The sequence below is a fragment of the Diadema antillarum genome, unplaced genomic scaffold, assembly GCF_040938485.1.
Source record: "Diadema antillarum isolate AM-2024a unplaced genomic scaffold, OU_Dant_1.0 scf00000053, whole genome shotgun sequence".
Lineage (NCBI taxonomy): Eukaryota > Metazoa > Echinodermata > Echinoidea > Diadematoida > Diadematidae > Diadema > Diadema antillarum.
This window is the reverse complement of record NW_027270942.1, coordinates 1,973,478-1,995,000: the sequence shown is the minus strand read 5'-3', so window position 1 is coordinate 1,995,000 and position 21,523 is coordinate 1,973,478. Positions and strand designations below refer to the sequence as shown.

The 21,523-nt window shown below is 38.6% G+C and overlaps 1 protein-coding gene across 1 annotated transcript in view; it reads left to right on the top strand.

The window, feature by feature from the left end:
• The first annotated feature begins 3,244 nt into the window (after window positions 1-3,244).
• The window catches only part of LOC139715683 (neuronal acetylcholine receptor subunit alpha-9-like), a 94,478-nt gene continuing 76,199 nt past the window's right edge, over window positions 3,245-21,523 (top strand). Inside the window, exon 1 of the mRNA XM_071627231.1 lies at window positions 3,245-3,356. Within this exon, the coding sequence (XP_071483332.1) occupies window positions 3,245-3,356 (112 nt within the window). The remainder of the gene's footprint in view (window positions 3,357-21,523) is intronic.

Here is a 21,523-nt window from a genome sequence, read left to right as displayed (position 1 = left end):
GCTTGGCATGAAACTAAACATTTGAGACGGCGAAGCGTTTTACTTTAAAATACTTGCTTACACCTGCCTCAGTCTAATCCTATCGCGCAACCATTCTCATTGAATGAACATTTGTTGACTTTTAAAGAGTTAGACTTTGAGAGACGAAATGATTATGTAAAACCTCTAGGCATCTACAGTTTCAACATAACGTTTTGGATGGCGAAGAATTTCAGTCTAGATTCAGTATATCGTTTAAGAATAGGACGGGGTCATTTAAGCGTTTAAAGCACATTTGCGATATATGACACTTGGAAAGCGATTATGAATATGTATCCCGTCAAAGGGCACGTTGTTAAGGCTTCTGACAAGCAAACGCAATACCTTTATGACCAATCAGTGAATGTCTCGTTAATCAAGCGATTTTGTGGAGCAAGTTGCATTACAGATGACGCCGGAGAAGAAAAGAAACACTACGATAATAAGGCATGAATGGAGAAATTCCGATCTGTTTGAGAAAATAGGTTTGTAGGAAACAAGCCTCTGGAAACGCAATTAAGGAACAAATGGCTGATTGATTAAAGAGTCCATGGAATGTAACACATGCCCCAGTCACTAAATTGCCTACCAATACACTTTCCCCTTCGTTACCTCGCCTCCTAAAGTGTCCCCCATGATAGACATTGCTTGGTTATCATGTGCAATTAGCCGGCATTCGCACAAAATGTCTCCTAAATTGCGTCCATAAGTGAATTAAAAAATCTAATTACCACACATCGTGACGGTTATTCAGGGTGCAGACTGTTGAAGTCTTCACGCAGAGCCGTTTCGCAAATGAGTATTTGACTTGAAGAAGGGACATGGGGCGACAGTAATGTTTACACGCAAGCCGTTTGGCCTGTCTTGCACACAGCACCTGCTTCGGCTAATCGAAGTTGTGTCGAGATAAGTGAATGTCAATTTCGCCCCGCCCGTCTATTTATCCGATCATTCCTTTCTCGTCATCTCTCTCTCTCTCTCTCTCTCTCTCTCTCTCTCCCTCTCTCTTACATATCACCCAAACACACATACAAATACCCACATACGCACACGCACACGCACACAGACACATTATGTAAAGCTGTACAAACAATATGTTTTAATTGATAGCACTGTATATAATATGTATGTGCCTTCCCAACAAATATTGTCAATTACGCTGTACATGCATGCCTGCACCTCGCATCCCACCAGTTCGTTTATACACCACAAGGTGTACTGTACTTTATTGAAAGAAGAAGAAGAATATGTTTATCATAGACATACACTTAATCAAAAAAAAAGAAGCATAGTAATGAATAAAGAGAGAGAGAGAGAGTGAGAGAGAAAAGGTGTGTTTCAGCGGCGTAATGATTTCAAGAAGTCATTGGAACTAACAACATATGAGCAAAATGAAAAAAAAAACAACATTAAAAGGGAGCAATTTGTTAATCAGTGGATTTCTCTGAACGAGAGATTTTGTTTTCTTAATAACCTTAATAGACGTGGACTCGTGTATGTCATGTTTTTGCGTGTACGTGGACACAATTTCTTGTCAGATAATGAAGCATTAAAGACATCATGAACAATGCAGAGAGAAAATTACGCGTCGATCGAGAGGGGAGACACAGCGAGACAAATAAAGAGCAATTTTGCTTATCGTTGCAGCATATCTAAGTCTACATAATTATAGTAATGACATTTTCACCGTTCTCAGAATGCACAGTCCATTAATATAATATATATTATATATATATATATGTATATATATAATATATATATATATATATATATATATATATATATATATATATATATATATATATATTGCTCTCATCATACAGTATTTTAAGTGTCTTTTGTTCTCTTCCCCCTCACCTAATTTGTTTTATTCCTAGCGTTAAGTGGTACACTGAGCTATGTTGCCGAAAGCTGAAATACTTTGTCATTTTACATTTTTTAAACAAACATGCGTCTATATCCTACGGTCATAAGTACAATCGTATTTGTGTTTTTCAATCTTCAACAATTCTCTCGGCAGAAATGTAAAGGCAAACTGAAAGTACGGATAGAATAATGATATGAAAAAGGGAAAACAGGGAGACTGATGTCGAGCATTAACAACTGTAAATATTTACTTTGTGCATTTCAATATTGTATGTTCACACGTGAAGATATAGTAACCATTTTGGTAACAGAAGAATGAAAAAGAAATACACCTCGTTGAGCATATTAATTATGCAAATCGTTTGCTTTCATTTGCTTGTCTTTCCTTAGTATTCTCTTCTTTTTTATGTCAGGGGGGGGGGGGGGCACCGAGAGATTTTGATGATTTTCATGTGTGACTTTGTCGCAGTGAGATGGGGCTTTTCGGAGTGGTGACCAAACATTTGAGCACCACTGACTATGGTTTCAGACAAGTGGATTGGGGAATTCCCTGAGAGTGGACAGCGGAAAGGTCCCATTCAGGAGTAGAGTCGATTTCAGCATTCATTCAAGGAAACCGATATTGGTTAGTTGTCTCACTTCCAAAAGAAAAAGCACGTGAACTTTGCCAAAATCTCCACACGCAACCCCACCCCCACAAAAAAACCACACACACACACACACACACACACACACACACACACACACACACACACACTTTTTTATTTTATGATATTCTTTATTTGAGTTTCATTCAATATCAAATCAATTTTAACGATGATATTAATATCACCAACAACAAAAACAAAGCAGCTGTATTCTTCTTTCTTGTGCTGCTTAATCATTTTTCAACGTTATACAGTACAATATATTTAGGGTTTTTTTTTTCCAAATCATACAATGTTTATATAAGAGTAAATGATATGAAATTCTGCGTAACTCTCAGAAAAAAAGCTATCTTGATCAGCCTAATCAAGCTAATCCTAATGTGCCCCCCCCCACACACACACAAACACACACCTACACAATTCTGTGAAGAAAAGTAAAACAAAAATTGTCAGTAATCGAAATACAATTTTATGTAATGACTACGAGTTTCGTGTGTGCAATATACAGTGATTTCGATCGAGAGCGGTGTCGCGATTGCATTGGCATTACATCACAGACTTCACTCGGTACGTTCTACATGTTCTGTGTAAAATTAATTCATACCCAGTGTCAATATCTTTTCACAGTCATCATCTCAATCTTCTGGAGAGATATAATATAGTGATGATAGTGTAATCAATACATTTATATACAGATGACTAGGACTATAACGATGACAGAAGACTTCTTGTTCAGTCCCTCAGAGAGGCAGCAGGAAGGGGGTGAAGTGGAATTTGGGGGGCTCTTCATTGGTGCGGTGATGTTGATGGTGGTTGTGGAGGAGGGTGAGGAGGAGGAAGAGGAAGAGGAGGAGGAAGAGGAGGAGGAGGAGGAGGAGGAGGAGGAGTAAGAATCCGGGACTAATTTCCTTCCCGTGATGTCTCGTCAACTCATAAAAAGAGCTTGAGTAGGGAGAGGAATGTCGATGATTTCTGACTTCAGTTCAGAATCTCCTGGAGTAAGTGACTGCATTTCTGTGTGTGAGGGTAGTACACCCCCCCCCCCAAAAAAATAAATAAATAAATAAATAAAAATGAGCTAAAGTAAAGCACAGAGACAAGAAAGCGGAATTAGATACTAAAGTAAAAGACAAAAAGTAAAGAAAAAGAAACAGGGTGAGGGGTATAGAGTCGCGAAATAAGGATAGCTAGTGACAGATGGGGAGAGAGAAAGAAAGAAAGTAAGTAAAAGGAAAAGGAGATATAGCTTATGAGAGGGAGAAAGAACGCGAGAGGGAGAGGGAGAGTATACGTCCGCCGGGTAAATTGGAACGCCACATTGGTCATTCAATTCTGTAGATTCCTGTGCGGGATGATATGTGGCCTGGGGATGGCGGTGAAGACCGTATTCTTCCGACATGTTGATTGATACATGGGAACCCTTGCCTGAATCATTCAAGAACCAGAATGACATTTTGGTCGCTTTCTTTTTAGGCCTTAAGGTAAATAGTGGAAGAAAAAAAAATGGAGAAGACTGAAGAAAAAAAGACATCTTATCTGAATGTAACGCGCAACCCCTTGCAGGCATGGTAATCAAGCCCCCGCTGGATCGCAATGTGTGCTACACGTGAATGCGTTGAGAATTCATTACTGTACCAGATACGGGAAGTAGTATACACATTTGTACAACGTGATGATTCAGCTTTGTATTGATTTTTTTTTTTTTTTGCAGAAAGATAGTGTAGCAATAACACGAGTTGAATATTTATCGTTTGGCACGGTTAAAGAAGCAGTAAAGCAGCTTGTGTTGTAGCTTTCTTATGATGATGTTAATGAGGGGGGCATGATCATACATGTCAAGCGAGTTAATTCCCCGTGTTTGCACGCCAAGATCGATTTTGATGTCGAGAGTTAGTTTGTTCAGTGAAAGTCAAAAGCTGTTATGACTTTGTCACCTTCGCTTTACATCTGTTTTGAGCTTAGGTTCATGTGGGCACGATAATAGGTGTACACCAAGACTGATACATACTCTAATCACTCGATCATAATCATAGATATCTTACACGCGTGTATATAATAATGTGTCCGATTGTGTGTGTCTGTGCGAGTGTTACGTTTTAACGAGGTACTGTGTATAGATAGGGCCCCCTCTATAGTCTAAACATGCGACGCATGACGTTCTTGAAGGGCTATGAATTTTGATTGTATGCGCATGTGTATTTATTTTCATTCGTCACGCTACATCTCTGACGGTAGTTTATGCGACAAGGTTTGATAAATGACCTGACGCAGTTCGGAGATCGAATTAGCGTTGGCTGCAATTCCAGCCAGCTAACCAAATTCAAAGTCGGAAAGAGTATTTTTTTCTCGTCTGCCAGCAGCGGTCCACAGGCAAGATATAAAGAGAACACTTTTAACAAGCAATACACTTTTAGTTGTGAAATGCGGGGGAAAATAACGTCATGCAGCGTATTCTTCATCCGTTTCTATGTTTCTAGAATACCAGAAAGTTCATCTTTTGCTCGGTGAACATGATATTCTTTCTTGCTCTGATCTAGATTCATTTCCGTCATAATTTCTTAACTATGCTCTGAAACTTCGTCGACTTTTTTTTCCTGGATACAGCTTAGATGCCCGTTTTCATTTCTTTCGCCGGAAGTCAGCTACTAGTGGTGTTTATCAGTGGTGCTCGCTCGAAGGAAAAACCTTTGCATATCGTCTTACCGACAGATATTGTGGCATATTTAGGGGAGATATTTGTCCCACTCGTGGCATATCTGTGTCGCGGGATGGCTCGGCCAAAGGCGCTGATGCGTGAGACCTCACTCAGTCGTACGATTAGGGCTCCTGGCTGCACTTGAGACCCCTCCAGCTTGTTATATTCGGTTAGGTTCTTACGTCGTCTATCTAAACATATAATATTATGGAACCGTCTTCAGCTAAAAGCTGTTTTCAGCAGGGCCGCGCTACATATCAGTGTCTGTAATTATGCCACGGTGTGGACGGTTATATTCTAACTCGCAATCCTGCTCCGTACAGTATATTCGCAGGCAGTAACAAATAATGACTAGATAGTATTAACTGCGTGAGTGATTGATGTTTTTGTCTATCAATTCATCTATATCTGTGGTTATTGATAATGTAACATCTCTCTCTATATATATATGTATTGTTTTTCAATAATCTTTCTTTGATTTCTATAATTTCACATAAGAAAACATTCATCTTGAATGTCTTCACAAAATATGTAATCAACAATGATTGATCGACAAAAAAGAAATCAACGGTGCGTGACAATGCATACTGCACACACACACACACACACACACACACACGTGTATATACATATATGTATATATATATATATATATATACATACATATATATATATATATATATATATATATATATATATATATATATGTATATACATACATGAATATAGACTTCTCACACAAAAACTAATTTATACCATGCAAGATTACAATTACACAATCCTTATATACCTAGATATTTGTTAGGCCATTTCAGCATTCGATCATTATTTAAGACGATTAGCTGATCATACAGGGCACACATGCAATAATACACAGACACGTACACACGCACACACACACTAACACAATTAAACACAAACACACACACACGAAGCAACAAAATTAAAACAAACAATCAGAAGGTAACCTCATTTTCAGTCGTTCACAGAGCCAAATGCCTTGCTCCGATTTTCATATTTCATCGGCCCATTGCAGGCTATTAAAATCTGCGTGACTTCCCGTTTAATTCTAACACCTTTCTATTTCTAATCTTTCTTTTTTTTACCCCTAATCTGTGTTCCACAAGGCGTGAGTCCGGCGTGTGTAAATTTGTTTGCTTTTAAAGTGTCACACATGCTTGGCTTTAAATCTATCAGTCTGCAAATCGATACGTCTTTAATTGTCATTGGCTTCCCTTTCGCGGTACCTTATGACATTAGTACACTAGCTATCGTCATCAACTCCTACCCCAGTTTTCTTTCTCTTTACTACAGTCTTCTATGATCGATTTCTTCATAGGCTTTCAATCCTCAATGCTGAGCATCGGAGAGCATGGAATGGAAGGATATTCAATGTATCATTTTTTATATAAATTTGTATGCTCATTTATCTTACAGGAAAAATGTGATATCTTTAATAGTGTTGTAATCATTATTTGAAATTGATTGAGATTTCATTGAAACATGGATTGGACGCTGAAATGAGTATTATCAACCATATTGCTTTGCATGTTGGCACTTTAAATGCAAACTACAAGTCTCCTCCTCTTGGCTTAATGTCTGAGATCAGAATATCGACCAACGAATGCCACCATTCCACCAGCCCAACGACTCCGCGCTTCGCACTTAGGCACGTTCAATTTACTTTAGTGGTGGTCTGTCGTTTAAATTGAATGGACAGCTGAACTATTGCCGGCGTGTCTCTCAAACGATCCCAAGGCATTGATTTGGGGAAAAAACAAATGTCAAGAAAATCTGTCGTCATACATGCTTGATCAAGTCAAATGTAGTGGTATTAGCCGTCTCTAAATACCATCACGTGTTCTTTTTATCAAAAATGTTGTTCCTCTCTTTGTTTGGTCGTTTATCGCAAGACATTAGAATTGTAGATTCTAATCCGTTGCTTACGGGAAGAACCCAGACCAGTCTCGTACAAAGTCAGTGTACCCGAGAAAATATTGCGGAAGGAATCCAGTGTGGCTGAGATGAAGTATGCCAATAACATGTCAGTTAATGCTTTTCGTCATGATTTCCACACCAATGACCCACCAAGAGCAGAATTATAGCTTTATCGAGAGTTCATGCTGTGTGAAAACGGTATATTGCTGCATGCGGGTAAATCAGGTCATTTTGCGTATTAATATAAACAAAAGTGAGTTTTCTACCCTGTGAAGATAAATTGTTCCAAATCATAAATTATATGAAAATCTGCCATTACTGGTAAGGACCCACTTGTACCTTCAGGATAGAACTGAATGAGGTTTCCCGCAAGTTAAAGGTACTAGCCCACATTTGCAAACTCACGAAAATCAAAACTGCATAAAACAGGTCAAATATGACTTCAAGTACAAGTTATAACAGTAACATACCTCACCTGTTGCTCTTTGTCTATACCATTCGATAAAAGAGAGAAAATCATCGTTTTAAAATCAATTTTCATACCGGGTCAACCCGACCCAAAATCGAATTACGAGCGCGGGCTAGCTACGTACATTAACTTACACATGTATCGCATGCATGTAGTACGTGCGTGGACCGGAGCTAGCGAGCGTTTTTATACGCATGCATACGGTGCATTTTCATTTATTTTTATGAAAGTAATGGACTAATTGGAACGAAATTTTGCACAGGTGTTACTGCAATCATACCCAAACTCCATGCTAACTATGAGACCAATTGCTGCAGGTTTACAAATGTGGGCTAATACCTTTAATACCCGACCACTGGTCGCGTTATACATGTTATAGGTGGACTAGTTAGAACCACATAGCCCGGCATACTTGCCGACCTTTTTAATACCTAGATTCGAATGAGAGCCAGGCTTAACTACATTAAATGAAATGTTTAATCTTTGCTATGATAGACAAAGTGAATAGTGAAGAAGCCTGAAATTTGAACACGGCACCTACTGTCTAACCAGACAGCGACAGAACAAACTGATTTAAAGCCAGCCCATCGCAGGGCAGTGGTACAAAGACCCAAACTGTCTCACCACTTTTTTGTTGTTGACACGAGGCCTGAATAATGAGTATATCTAACCAACACAAGTGTCTTTAATTGCAATCTTTGTACGAAGAAAAGCTTAAAACCAAAAGGAAAGTTTCGTAATGCATGTATGACGCAAATGTTGCTATATTGTTTTAACCATCGTCTACCGCTCGCCTATCGCGCCCATGCAGAATGAGAAAATCAAATTTCCTCAAACCTCAAATTATCTGTCACTTTGCCAAAGAGGGGGAAATAAGAAAGAGAGAGAATAATTATGTCTTTGTGTTCTTTAAGCAATATTCCTCTCTCCTTTTTTACTCCTCCACTTTGGCGATGTTTTTCATTATTATATTTCATGACAAGAATTGTCTCGCTCCAACCTCTTTTCCTAGTCATAACCATAATCAATTCTGTTCGTCGTTCTCGTTTAGAGTATGCCAAGGACAATGTTACAAGCCGATATGTTCTGTCTAGCTATTATGGAATTAAAGAAAAATGTTATTATTGAAACGCCACGCACGTGTCAGCAGAGGTTTTTCTCTGCTTATTAATCAGACGGCGCTGCACTGTGGCCGTTCGAGAACGTAACCGAAGAGCCCCACCGCCACTTTGGCCGAGTTGTGAGTGACGCCGGCAGGTCCCGCACACTCAGGCACTCGGGTCGAACGAGCTGTGGTCGCACAACCAGCAGTGTAGGATTCTATGTCATGTATGTCAAATGTTCGAAACTGCTAGGATAGAAAAAGAAAGGCACGGGGGGGGGGGGGGGGTAAAGAGAGAATGAGGGCTAGGAGAGGGAGAGAATGAAGGAGAAAAGTGGCGAAACATGCATGGAGGAGAGTGTTCATGGTAGTCAGGAGACAGCGAGCCTCTGAAGGTTACCTTCCTACCTGACATTTTGAGAACAGGGTCAACTTCCTCCTCCTTCTTATACACAGTCACGTCATCCTGAGATACTGACTGACTTTGGTTTCTCAAGGGGTGCCGAAATGAACTCATAACTCCTCATCTAATGTGACTCTAAAAAGGCAGACCGCACTCCAGTAGCCTCAGTATCGAGGGTATCGTGCAAGGAGGCATCCAAAAAAGGATAGTCCATATAACCATTTTTAACGGTATCTCAACATTCAGGGCACATGTAGACTTGAATTTTAATGATCCAATCGCTTTAACTCAAGGAATTTTGAATAATAACAGTTTATAGATAAAAACAACCCCAGACATCAAAAACTCTTGAAAAAAAAAATCTTTATTCTTTACATTATGAAGAAAGGTGAGGAGAACACTACAAATTCTACTATTGATTTTTTTCTTACTTTCAATAATTATGACATCATCATGTGAATTCAATGTAGTGCGAGGGATACACTTACTTATCTCTTCAGTACAGAATAGTGTGAGGTTGGGATCCGTTGAACCGCTTTTTGTTTCCGATCCAATCAAAATCCACCGTTGATAATGATGCAGTTGTAAATCTCTCCCATGCTTACCCAAATAATCTGACAAGGCAAGGAGTCAGCTCCCTCTGGTGACGGAGAATCAACCCATCTCCTTGATTGAATTCGGGTCCACCAGGGAACCTATTCACACTCACCAAATGAGAGGAAACGTGAGAGCAAAGTTGTCATTCAAAAGTGTCTCCCCTCCCCCTGCACTTCTCTTTTTTTTTCCTCATGACATAAAGGTTTTCAATGAATCGCTCCGTCTGCAAAGTAGCTTTAATTCGAGGGGTCTGAAAACAGCCACGCATTGGTTTCAATGTCTTACCTCCCGAGATATGAGAGTTTAAACAATAGTCGAAACGCCAGAAGTTAGTTTGAGCTTCTTCAGCAACAAGCCTGCTCCAAGCCTCAACGAAAAGGAATACAAAATATCCGCTTTAACGAATGATGACTGTCTATTATTGATTGATTGATTGGTTGGTTGGTGGATTGATTGATGAATGTATTGATGAATTAATTGATTTATTCATTCATGCAGTGATTGCGTTGGTTTTGATTCTGTGTTTCTTAATTTACTATAATAAAGTGACAGAATTTACGATCCTGAGTGGAGGGCACACAGCGGCCGTGTCCTGCATCCGTAGGACTTCATTACACAGTAGTTGATTCTTTTTTATAGTGTGAAAGGGGTCCAACGTGACCACTACTGCTAGAGGCGTTGACATCAAAACCATCGTTGACATCGAAGCACGGACAGACTCAAAAGTCATGCATTATTAGTTCAGGTTGATTAATTTTTCACATCTACATGGTCAGTGGTGTCCTCGAAACACAAATATACATGCCACATCGAACACACACACACACACACACACACACACACACACACACAACACACGCACACACACACGCACACACCATATCTAACTCACACAAACACACACGCACACACAGTCCATATCTCACGCGCACGCACACAAACTTACACATAACACACACACACACCTACACACACACACACACACACACACACACACGCACAACACACACACACATATACACACCTACACAAACACATAAATCCCATCAGATTGCGATTATCAGGACCCTTTTCCTGCATTTCTCACTGTCTCCCCGAGTCCCCCTGCTTTTATATCCTTTAAGATTTTGCTACTCGCTCAAAGTTTTGGATTGTTTTCTTTCTACACTAATGCATAGAGCTCTAAAATCAGGTTTGATAAACTGATTTAATTGATTTGATTTTACTTTCTTTTATCGTATTTAATTCTATTTTTGTTTCATGAAGAAATGGAGTGAGTCTTCTCGAGTGAGTAGGCCTACTTATGCCATTCATCATTGCATAAATTCTTTGATCTGGGACAAGATTTCACCATAATCGATGCACACAGGCATTCATAAACAAGGATAGATGTAAAATATCATTTCCCATAAGTACGCCTTCCAATTTACACTAATAGTACCCTTTTTCTTAGTTCAGTTTCATCTATTTTCCATCCGACATCCAACACAAAGCACAACAAGATGAAAAGTATGTATTACACCATCACATTATTTGATCAATTGAAAAATAAGATACATAACGTAATATGAACCGTAAACTATTTGATAAGATATGAAATGTAAAACAAAGCAGAATAACTAAGAACATCAATGCATACTTTGAAGGATTGCTCGAAAAGAATGAAAAGAGATGACCCACTAAAAAGCATGGGTTGTAATACACGGATCACTTAAAACGTAGTGATATGTCACTATACAACATCATTATAAACAGTAATCATTAAGTACAAAAAAGAACTGCAAGTTCAGACTATTTCTTTTTTAGAGCTACTTATTATATGTTCATCAAAGTTTGCATGGCGTGCATGGTAGATGGAGACCAAATCTCTGAAACTTTCAACACGTAACGAGAAAAGCACGCATTTCCAAGCCTCGGTCGGATGTTCCTAGCGGTGTTCTACAATAAGGTTGCCAACGGCCGCATAATCCACGGTATTTAAAGACCTTCTCGAATTCCAACCGTGATGTCTAATTGCAAATCTTTGTGTGTTGACAGCGAGGGCGGATGAAGATGCGCACAATTTCTCCAGACGCCGCTTTCCCCGATTGTACCTGAGAGCAGTTGTTTCTGCAAATAGAGTTGTATTTACCCAGAAACTTCAGTCAAATTGAGTCTCAACGCGGCGCGGGATTCGCACGCAGCAAACAGCACCACGCGGACTTATGTCGGCAATTACGGGCGCTTAACTGGGATCTGCGCGGCTCCCCTTTCAATTGACTACCGCCTGGGACAGAGATGAGAATCTCGCTGAAAAAAAAGATAGAGAAAAAGAATGCGGTGTTAATATGTTAGGAAGAGGTTATCCTAGATATCTTATTTGATTAGTTTAGAAGGGATTTCGATGACAAACAATCCAAGGAAAAAGGAATTGCGTTTTCGCCCAGAGCTTAACGTGATTTTCTTTGTCAAAGGGCATTATTTTTTTGTCCGTGTTTAAATAGTATCTTAAATGACACACTTTATTTTTTACGCAGCCTCGAAGAATAGACCCAAAACTTTACAATGACGCTCGATTTACCTTGTTCAGTAAATGCTAAATTCAGACTCTTACATTTAAACTGGTTTATTGTTAGGAAAGTGAGAAAATTGGTCCGGAAGAATGTCACCATCTACACATATAGGCACAGCTTCCAGTGTTTTACCTTCCCGAGCTTAATCCAGTTATTCTGTTGAGAAGCAAGAAATACGGTTTAATATTTTGTTGTGCCAGCACCCTCGTAATTATGACAAAGAGATAATCTTCTTAATCGCCATTGACTCATCGTTGATGTGTCACTAGCCACTTAAAATGCAATTGTACTCCATATTCAACACTTCCGTGAATAGGAATTGCAGAAGTCACTGGAAGTAACCTCATATTTGGACATCGAAACAAAAACATGTAATGCAATATTACAGTTTTACGTGGAAATTACATTGGTCGCAACTGCATGAGTAGTTAAACGGATTTTATGATACCATCACCTAACAACTCCATGATAGACATGCACATAAGTAATACCATGTCACACACAATTTCTTTTCTGGTAGATGATTATAACATATACAGCCCCTGTCCCCTAAAAGTCACAGCACAGCAGTAATTTGATACAAAAGATGTATGTTCTTCTTGCTGATCTCATGTCAACCAAAGACTTTAATGAAAATTGGTATGCAAACTAGGTGTGCGACTTAATGAAGTTATCTCCATACCTTATTTGAATAATAGGATTGAACTGATACTACTGTTTGGTAAAAGTTTTAAAAGAAACATGAATTCACCAACTTCCTTGTTATAAAGTGTTTGATTTTATTCTCTTTATTAAAAGAAATATAGAGTGGAATCGCACTATTAAGCACAAACGCGCACACACACACACACACACACACACACACACACCAGAAGCAACTTTTTCGAACTCGCTGTTGTATAACCTGTAAAAATGGATAGGGATCGATGAGCAGATTCTGTTGAAGAGGAAATCCACCTCAAAATTGAATAAACTCTGAAAGAAAGAGAAAGAAAATTCCCTGCAGAACGTTCCCAAAATTGGATAAGAAATGAAAAAGATATGACATTTTGAAATTTCCCATTTCTTCGGAAAACATTTTTTGACCAGTCCTTATGAATATTCAAATGAGCAAGTTGATGATGTCATGCCCTCACAATTTTTCATTTATGCTTTATATGGAATTCGGATAAATTGCTATTTTTATAACTAATGCAGGTAAAAGCATATTTCCTTACCAAAATATGTCAGAGTTTGTACTTTAGTTCTTTTGTTTAAATTTTGGGTGGTTTGAGGCAAGTTATACATCTATACTGCCGAAATATAAGATTTTATGTCACTTCTGTATATGAATTTAAAAACTCTGAGAGCATGACATCATCAACAAGTGGTCAAGAAGTGTTTTCTGCAAAATTTTGCAATTTCAAAATGTCATAACTTCCTTATTCTTTGTTTGATTTTGATCATTTTTGCACTGTTCTGCAGGATTTTTTTTCTGTTTCTTATGAAATAGTTAATATTTTGGAGAAGATTTCCTCTTTAACTTCAGGGAGGAGATCGACAAAAAAGTAATTCTCACTTCAGCCAGTTTCTCTATGGTTGACGGCATTGACCACCAAGCGTGCCTTATAATGCTTCAAACTCTCTTGAGAGTCGTTGCCGTACACGTGAACCTTTGTATATATTAAATTGTATAATTACATATATTTATATGATTATGTATGTATTTATGTGTGTGAGTGGATATGTATATACGTATGTTAGTTTATATATATATATATATTATATATATATATGATATATATATATATACATATATATATATATATGTATATATGTAAATATATATATATATCATATATATATATATATAATATATAATATACTGACTTAAGGAAGAAGAGATGAAGAGAAAAATAGAAAAAGAGACAGGGAGATATTCAAGAATGGAAAGAGAAAGAAGACTGGCAATGTGTAGCTTATACGATTACAACAACGGTGGGCGTCTACTAGTAGTATTTCGTTTGTTTGTTTGTTTTTTCAGCATGTTACGTAATAATGACTCTCCGTTGATATTTTCTTTGACATCACTGAAGACGGTGCATTCAAGAGAAGACATATTCCTGATATAATACCAACTTAGAATTCATGAAATGCCCGTTCCACCAAAATCATCAAATGTCATTTGCCTTTGTTTTCGTGGCCCGACAATGGTTGTCCGTTACAGTTTGATAAGATATTGAAGCAGGAAAATAAACTATGATAATCATGTGAACTTTGGTGGGTGCGATCAAACGCTTCAAGTTCCACGTACTCTGAGGAAGAATTGAACAAAGAAAAACGTTAAGAAATGAAATAATTTCGTTAATCGCTAAAATATTTGTAAACAATGATAATTATGTCAAAATTAGCAAGTATGATAAAGGGCTTCAACTACCACACACTGTGACTATGTTCACTATGAAATCTAACATAAATGAAATTTGGCCACAAAATTTGGTCTTGAGAAAAAAAAAATAGTTTGGCCGAAAAACCAGTGGTGATACATGATGATAGATGACGTTGGACTTTATAAAGTTGATTCGGAGCGAGGCAGACAGAGACAGAGACAGAGACAGAGACAGACAGAAAGACAGACAGACAAAAGAGCACAGATGTGTGCGGAGAAAATTAATGGAAGTACAGCTGTATCTAACCTATCAATGAGAGGCATTGAGAATCATGGGATACATAGGTACTACCAAGCTTTGCATCCTCTTGCGACAGTTGAAAGTCAAACGAATTGCTCATCATCACGGTCTCCTCCACCTGTATACTTTAAGATATACCGTGAAATGTATTTACGAATTATTCACATTATTGATTATCTATTTCTTATGAGTACTCTTGGGTATATTTTCATTTGAAAATCGTTCATTTTGTCAGACGCATTTCTTTCATACTAGTGGAGAAATAAAACTTACTGAAACCATGGAGCTACAAAGCATGCTACAACCGAAACGAAATCATAGATAGCATCGGTAATGCGCAATGTATACATACATTTCATGTGCATTATTATGTGACTTCTAGCAGAGAGTGTCTGCAAATACCAAGCAAGAATCAAGCGACCTGTTTAACATTCCCTGCTCGTTAGATGCGTTTCATTTGCTTTCCCTGCATGGGCTCAAGGGTAAATTTTCTCGAGTTCGAAGTTTTAAGGGGGCCTGGAATCTCTCGAGTAATCACTAAAGTGTCCATCGCTTGAGATTAAGAATGAGATCCGCCATCAAATTTATCACAACGACTAAGGGCAGAAGTTGTTCCTCTCGGGGCGTTGGCTCCTATTCATCCACATTCAAGTTTTTCATATTATATCTGGGTTATCATTTGATGCCTATTACCCAGTGGGGGGGGGGGGGGCTATCAGAAGGGAACGGAATTTCCCCTTAACACTCTGTGCAACACAGAGTTCTCACCTCAGGTCAACGTATAAAAGCAATGTCCTCCCGCTTTTATACTACTTACTAGAGTCTGCTTTCTGCATCGCCATAACGTCGGATGTTACAGTAAAGACACTTTAAAGTAATAAAGCTATAGGGTTTTATATACATAAGGCCCGCAGGCCCGCAGGTTCATTAGTTTATTACTCATCTATTTTTTTGTACTGGTGTAATTTTAGTTGGTCAAGACAAACATATCCGTTCTCCGTGTAAAATTATATGCCTATGAACTCGGGAACCTACAGTTTTACAAGCTTTAAAGCTTTTATGTAGGCCCCATCCTATTTCTTATACTTACTAGTGACATTTTCATACGATGTGACCATGTACATTTGTGTCAAGTATATTTTCTTTTTCTTTTTCTTCTACAATCAAAAGACATGATTGTATATATTTTGTACTCTTGTTTTGTTGTCAATAATTTTGTAATGTCATCATTGAGAAAATGGAAATATGAAATAAATTTGAACTGAACCTGAACTTGAACTTGAACTTTTCATTGCAGATAGACATAATTATGAAGAATTATTCCCAATGCACTCGAGTTGCATTACGTAGTCTATGATAAAGATTAGAATACTACCTTAATCTGTCATATATGACAGATTACTTATAATACTTTAATCACTATAATGTGCAATGTTTCAATTTACCCTATATCATTTCGCTGATGATCACGCTAAAACCATGTAAATGATGGCTTCAAAATTGTAATAAATGTCTTCTCTTTAAAAGCTATCAATACAGGTGTCGATTTTTTTTTTTCATTTAAGATAACCGTCGTAAAATTACGTACAGTGTATATCATTCTATCATATTGTAATTTTTCCTTAAAAAATGTCCTACAAGTATCAACAAAAATCTGGATCAGCAACATACTTTTAGCATTAACAGATGTTTTCAATAATGATGATAGCATTCAGATGGTGTGCATAAAATATTTCAGTCATGAGGAGCGACTTTCTAACATGTCAAAGGTGTATGTATGTCTATGTCAGTGCTGTTCGACCAGACACTCATTTTGTGATCACCTTGGATCGAAAGGTATGTCATACCTTGGTCTAGAGTTACTCTAGCACGTGCTTTCACGAAAATTACAGACATTAAAGAGACCATATCCGCAACAAGAGTCGGTGTATCCCATAACATCGGGAGCGAAATATGAACCACCTGTCTCAATTCAAATAATTGGAGGCTCGTTTGATTCCTCTCTTTGTTTCATTCTCTTCTCATCCCACACATCCTCCTCTTCCTCCTCTCCATCTCTCTTTGTGTTCATTTATTGCTTTCTTATTTGCCGCCAAAAAGTATTTTTTCTTCTTTTTTTCAAATATGTTTCCTCATTTCTCGCTGGAAACTTCCAAGTTGAGTTACTAGATGACCACCTCCCCCGCCCTGCCATGGAGGTCAAGATCGCCTGTGCTACCAAGACTAGCACCACCACCATTATTTCCATCATCGTTAAAGCCACTGTTTATTTGCAGATTAAGAAACAAAACAAAACAAAACAAAACCCAGCTTTAGTGCTTGAAAACAGTTCTAAATTGCGAATTAGAGATAGGAACAAAATGTTTATCAGTAGAATCAATAGTAATTAAGTATTGTTAAATATACAAAATGTGAACAATAGTTTTTCTACTTTATTAAGATATATTTTAATTAAGAATAAACCGTCTATGCAGTTATGATTTATTGAGAAAATCAGTGCTATCTCCTTTTATTTGATGCTTTATTGTCAAATCTCTATATGGTAAGATGTTTTGTGAGATATACAACTTAACTATACATATGCATCAAATGTGATAATTCAAATATTTTGTTTTGAATCCCTGCTCCCAAATGGTAAACAGTGGCTTTAAAGCCATCACCACCAGTAGCTACAACGAAGCTGGGATATGCCGATATTCTGCCTTTGTCTTTGCACTCCCAAAAGGTCCTCTCCGTCCCTGTCTCTTTTTCACACATACAAGCGCACAAGTGTTTATATCTCTTCATTTAGTTCAGTCTTTGCCGTCACCATAGCAACAGAAGAACCTTGGAAGATGTGTGTGCTGTTTTCATCGCTTACTTGCTGAACGATTAAAATAAAAATGCAATGCCGTAGGTCACTACTAACATTGCAAACCACTTCCATTACTCTGCCAACCACGACCATTCTTATCACCATTGACATGTTTGTTTGTTTGTTTGTTCATTTCCCATCTGAAAAGATGGCTGGATAACCCATATTTAGCTACGTTAAGCTGGTATTCCATGGGGTCCAGTTGGATGTGAGGTGGAACCACTTCACCGGGTTAAACACCCTGCTCTTTACGATGAATGAATGAAGCGGGATCTTTTACGTGCATGAGTTGTGACTCTCTCATACACGGGACCTCCATCTTATGTCCTATCCGAGGGACAGAGTGTTTTGCCTCTTGCTAGAGGGGACGGCATGCTTACACACAACATTGCTCAGTCCAGACTCGGGTTCGAACCCGGGCCCTTAGGATCGTGAGGCAGACGCGCTACCGACTGAGCCAACTCACGGCCCTCAGTGATGTGATGACATCATCATCACATCACTTTCATCATAGTCATCATCATCATCATCATCATCATCATCATCATCATCATCATCATCGTCATCGTCATCAGCTTCATGGTCAATGCGTTTGTCATCGCCATTATTCTCAACATCATTACATAAGTAAAACATAACCATTCCCATTTTTAGCACTACATAATCATCACTACTAACACTAGACTAGTAACATCAGTTGTTGATAAACATGGATATGATACGCAGGCACGATAATTTTCAGTCGCTTTTTTTTCCTTGCTAAAAAATGTCATTTCTTGTCATGTACGGCCGTTAAAAATACCCTAAAACAGAGATTAAGGCCTAAAATCCATCAGCGCATGTCAATGTCTGGGGTACTGGATGATAATACTAAGGCATATCATATTTTCTCACCAATGAAATCCTGTTCAGCGATTGGTCTACATAGTCTCGTATGAAGAAACGTAACATCGTTACAATGATGATGATGATGATGATGTTCAAAACGAAACAAAAACGCTATTGCGTGGCGATCACCGTATCAGCGTTTGTTACGATGCTATCGGCACCATCCACAAAGACCACTGTGTAGATAGTGTCCACACTGATAGTTTGCACTGAAATCTGTAAACATCTTTTCTTATTTTAACAACATCATTTTTATGAGTCATTGGGGAGACATAAAGCAAACATGTCATGCACTATTTCGAGCCATCAAATCATGGATTCCTCTTGGACAGAAATATCTCTGTCCCCCTCGGAATCCATAATTTCAACTAGAGCCTCTTACTGCATGCACTGTTTACTCTGCCATGAATAATCGAAACCTATCCAAACGATAAGGGGGATCTTGAAAATTTGCAACAAGCCCAATAAATAGTCTGGGTGGGAGGTTTTAAAATAAACCCCAAACTACTACTGCTTTTGTCGCTTTGCCTTCTTCTGTCTCAAAGGTAAAGGTAATGAAATGGCACTCATGACGTCACTACCAGAATGTTCGCCGCGCAATGATAGCTAGCATTACAAAGTATTTCATAACCAAGCCAAATGCAATATATTCAGGATTGCTAAAACAGGACGATGAATTGCTCTTTTTTTCGGTTCCATTTTGAATGTATCTTCCCTAGACTGCACGGTCGTATGCCCTTACAATAATTACCACTCATGCTAGGTAATAAAACCCTTGCATTGTGGACGCTAAGCACGCTCTTTGCCTTGTTTCGTGCCGATGCATTATGCAATAACTATGCAAAGTGGTTTGCATGGGATTCTTCTACTTTTTGATGGGGGGCGACAAAGGAGAGTCAAATACATGTATCGGGGAAAATCCGCAACAACTGCACATTATGTTCACACACACACACACACACACACACACACACGCACACACACAAACATACACACAAAGGTACACACGCACACACACACACACACACACACACACACACACACACACACACACACACACACACACTCATGCTCAATAGAGACTTAAACAGATTCGAATCATTCCTCTCCTCCATCACGTCTTCTAAGCATTTGGGTTATCGCGCAAACACGATCGTTTTGCGCCGAAAGTGCAGCCTAGAGGTAATGGAGGATTCTTGAGAAGGGCCGAAACAAGGTCGATTGGTCGTCCAATTTCTTCGATTCGGGCCCAAACGAGTGCTTGCTTTTGCGCGAAACAACTTTGAACTCTGTGAGTATTGTTGACCACATAAGCTGTGCTTGGAATACCAAAATGCATGACAGTTCTCATGAGGGACAACGTCGAAATCCCCAAATGTATTCGGAGAGGCATAAACAGCCCTCAACGCCGTCACGCTTAACAGGCTGTATGAGAAGTTTGTTTCCAAATTAGGCATTGAATGAGAGACTGTTAACGATTAGGAAGACAAAAATAAAGAGAGATGTGTCTAATAGCGTTTTTGCGCCCTGGGATACCTCCATTCCCTTATTTGTAACATGAGTGATTTTTTTTTTTCAGAATAAATGTTGGAATTTCACTGCACAGTTTTAGCACTGTGAAAGTTTTTGTACCTGCTAGACATTTGTAAATGCTTTGTTCATGTACAGAGCCTATTCGGACACACTCTTAAATCGTTTTATATCTCCTTAAAAACGAACCCAAAAATGTGATGCTACACTATCAAAAAAAAAACAGTTCTCGAAAAGAAACAGGTAGGAGGAAGAGAACATAAATTGATTTATCAAAGAGTTTAATATGTGAAACACAAACACACAAGCACTTCCCCACACCACCACAACACGCACGCACTGAGTCGATTTTCACCATACCTGCTTTGCCACTTGTCCATCATGTAGTGTAAAAAAAAAAATGGTGGCTGAAGGCTCCTCCTGGCCCTAAACTCTTCAGAAAAATGTTATCGTTGATATTTGTGGGTGCTGGTGCCAGAAAAAAAAGGCGCCGCCAACGGTATGGGAAGGAGGTCCGGGAAAGATGTTAAAAAAGTGAATTACCAAAGAGGAGAAAGGGTATCATTCAGGTGGAAAGAGTCAGGGAATTGGGAGGATGATGAAAAAGACTACGGTCCTCGGGGATAAACAGATACAAAATAAGACTTTTGAATGAAGTTGGTGAAAACTTAAGAGCGATTGAATTGCTCGTGTAAGCCTTCTTTTGATTGTCTTTGACGAGATTTTTATATGATTTGTGTCTTTTGAGATGTGGTATATCTTCGGCAGGAGATGAAATGAGGGGTTTAAGTTGGACGTGCCAAGAATATGACACGGTTGTTGCGGTTGATGAACAGTCTCCTTCATATAAAGACATGCATCACTAGTGACGTGCCCGACACAGATGATTTAGGAGCGTGATAGATCTTGGCTTAGCCTCTCCCGGGCTGAAAACATCAAATGAAATATTCATCGAGCGATGGCTTGCCCCGCTGTAAGATTTCCCTTCCAACAAAGCGAAAGTTGCCTAAGTTCGGAATTTAATTTTTACCCCAGATGACGATTTGAACATGAAACGGATTGACAGATTTTGGTTAACCTCAGCGTCCCGGTACCAATTATTCATAGCGAAAACCACACCAGGAACAGAAATTCCTACGGCTTGGTGAACAAACTGATAGATATTTCTCATCTCGTCAGAATCATTCCTACCTTTTCTTTTTTCTTGTTTTCTTGTTCTTGGTGAGGCAGAAATTCGAGCTTTATGGCCTTGTAATATGTCTACTACAATAGTTTTGAAGGAGACGTAGAACCGA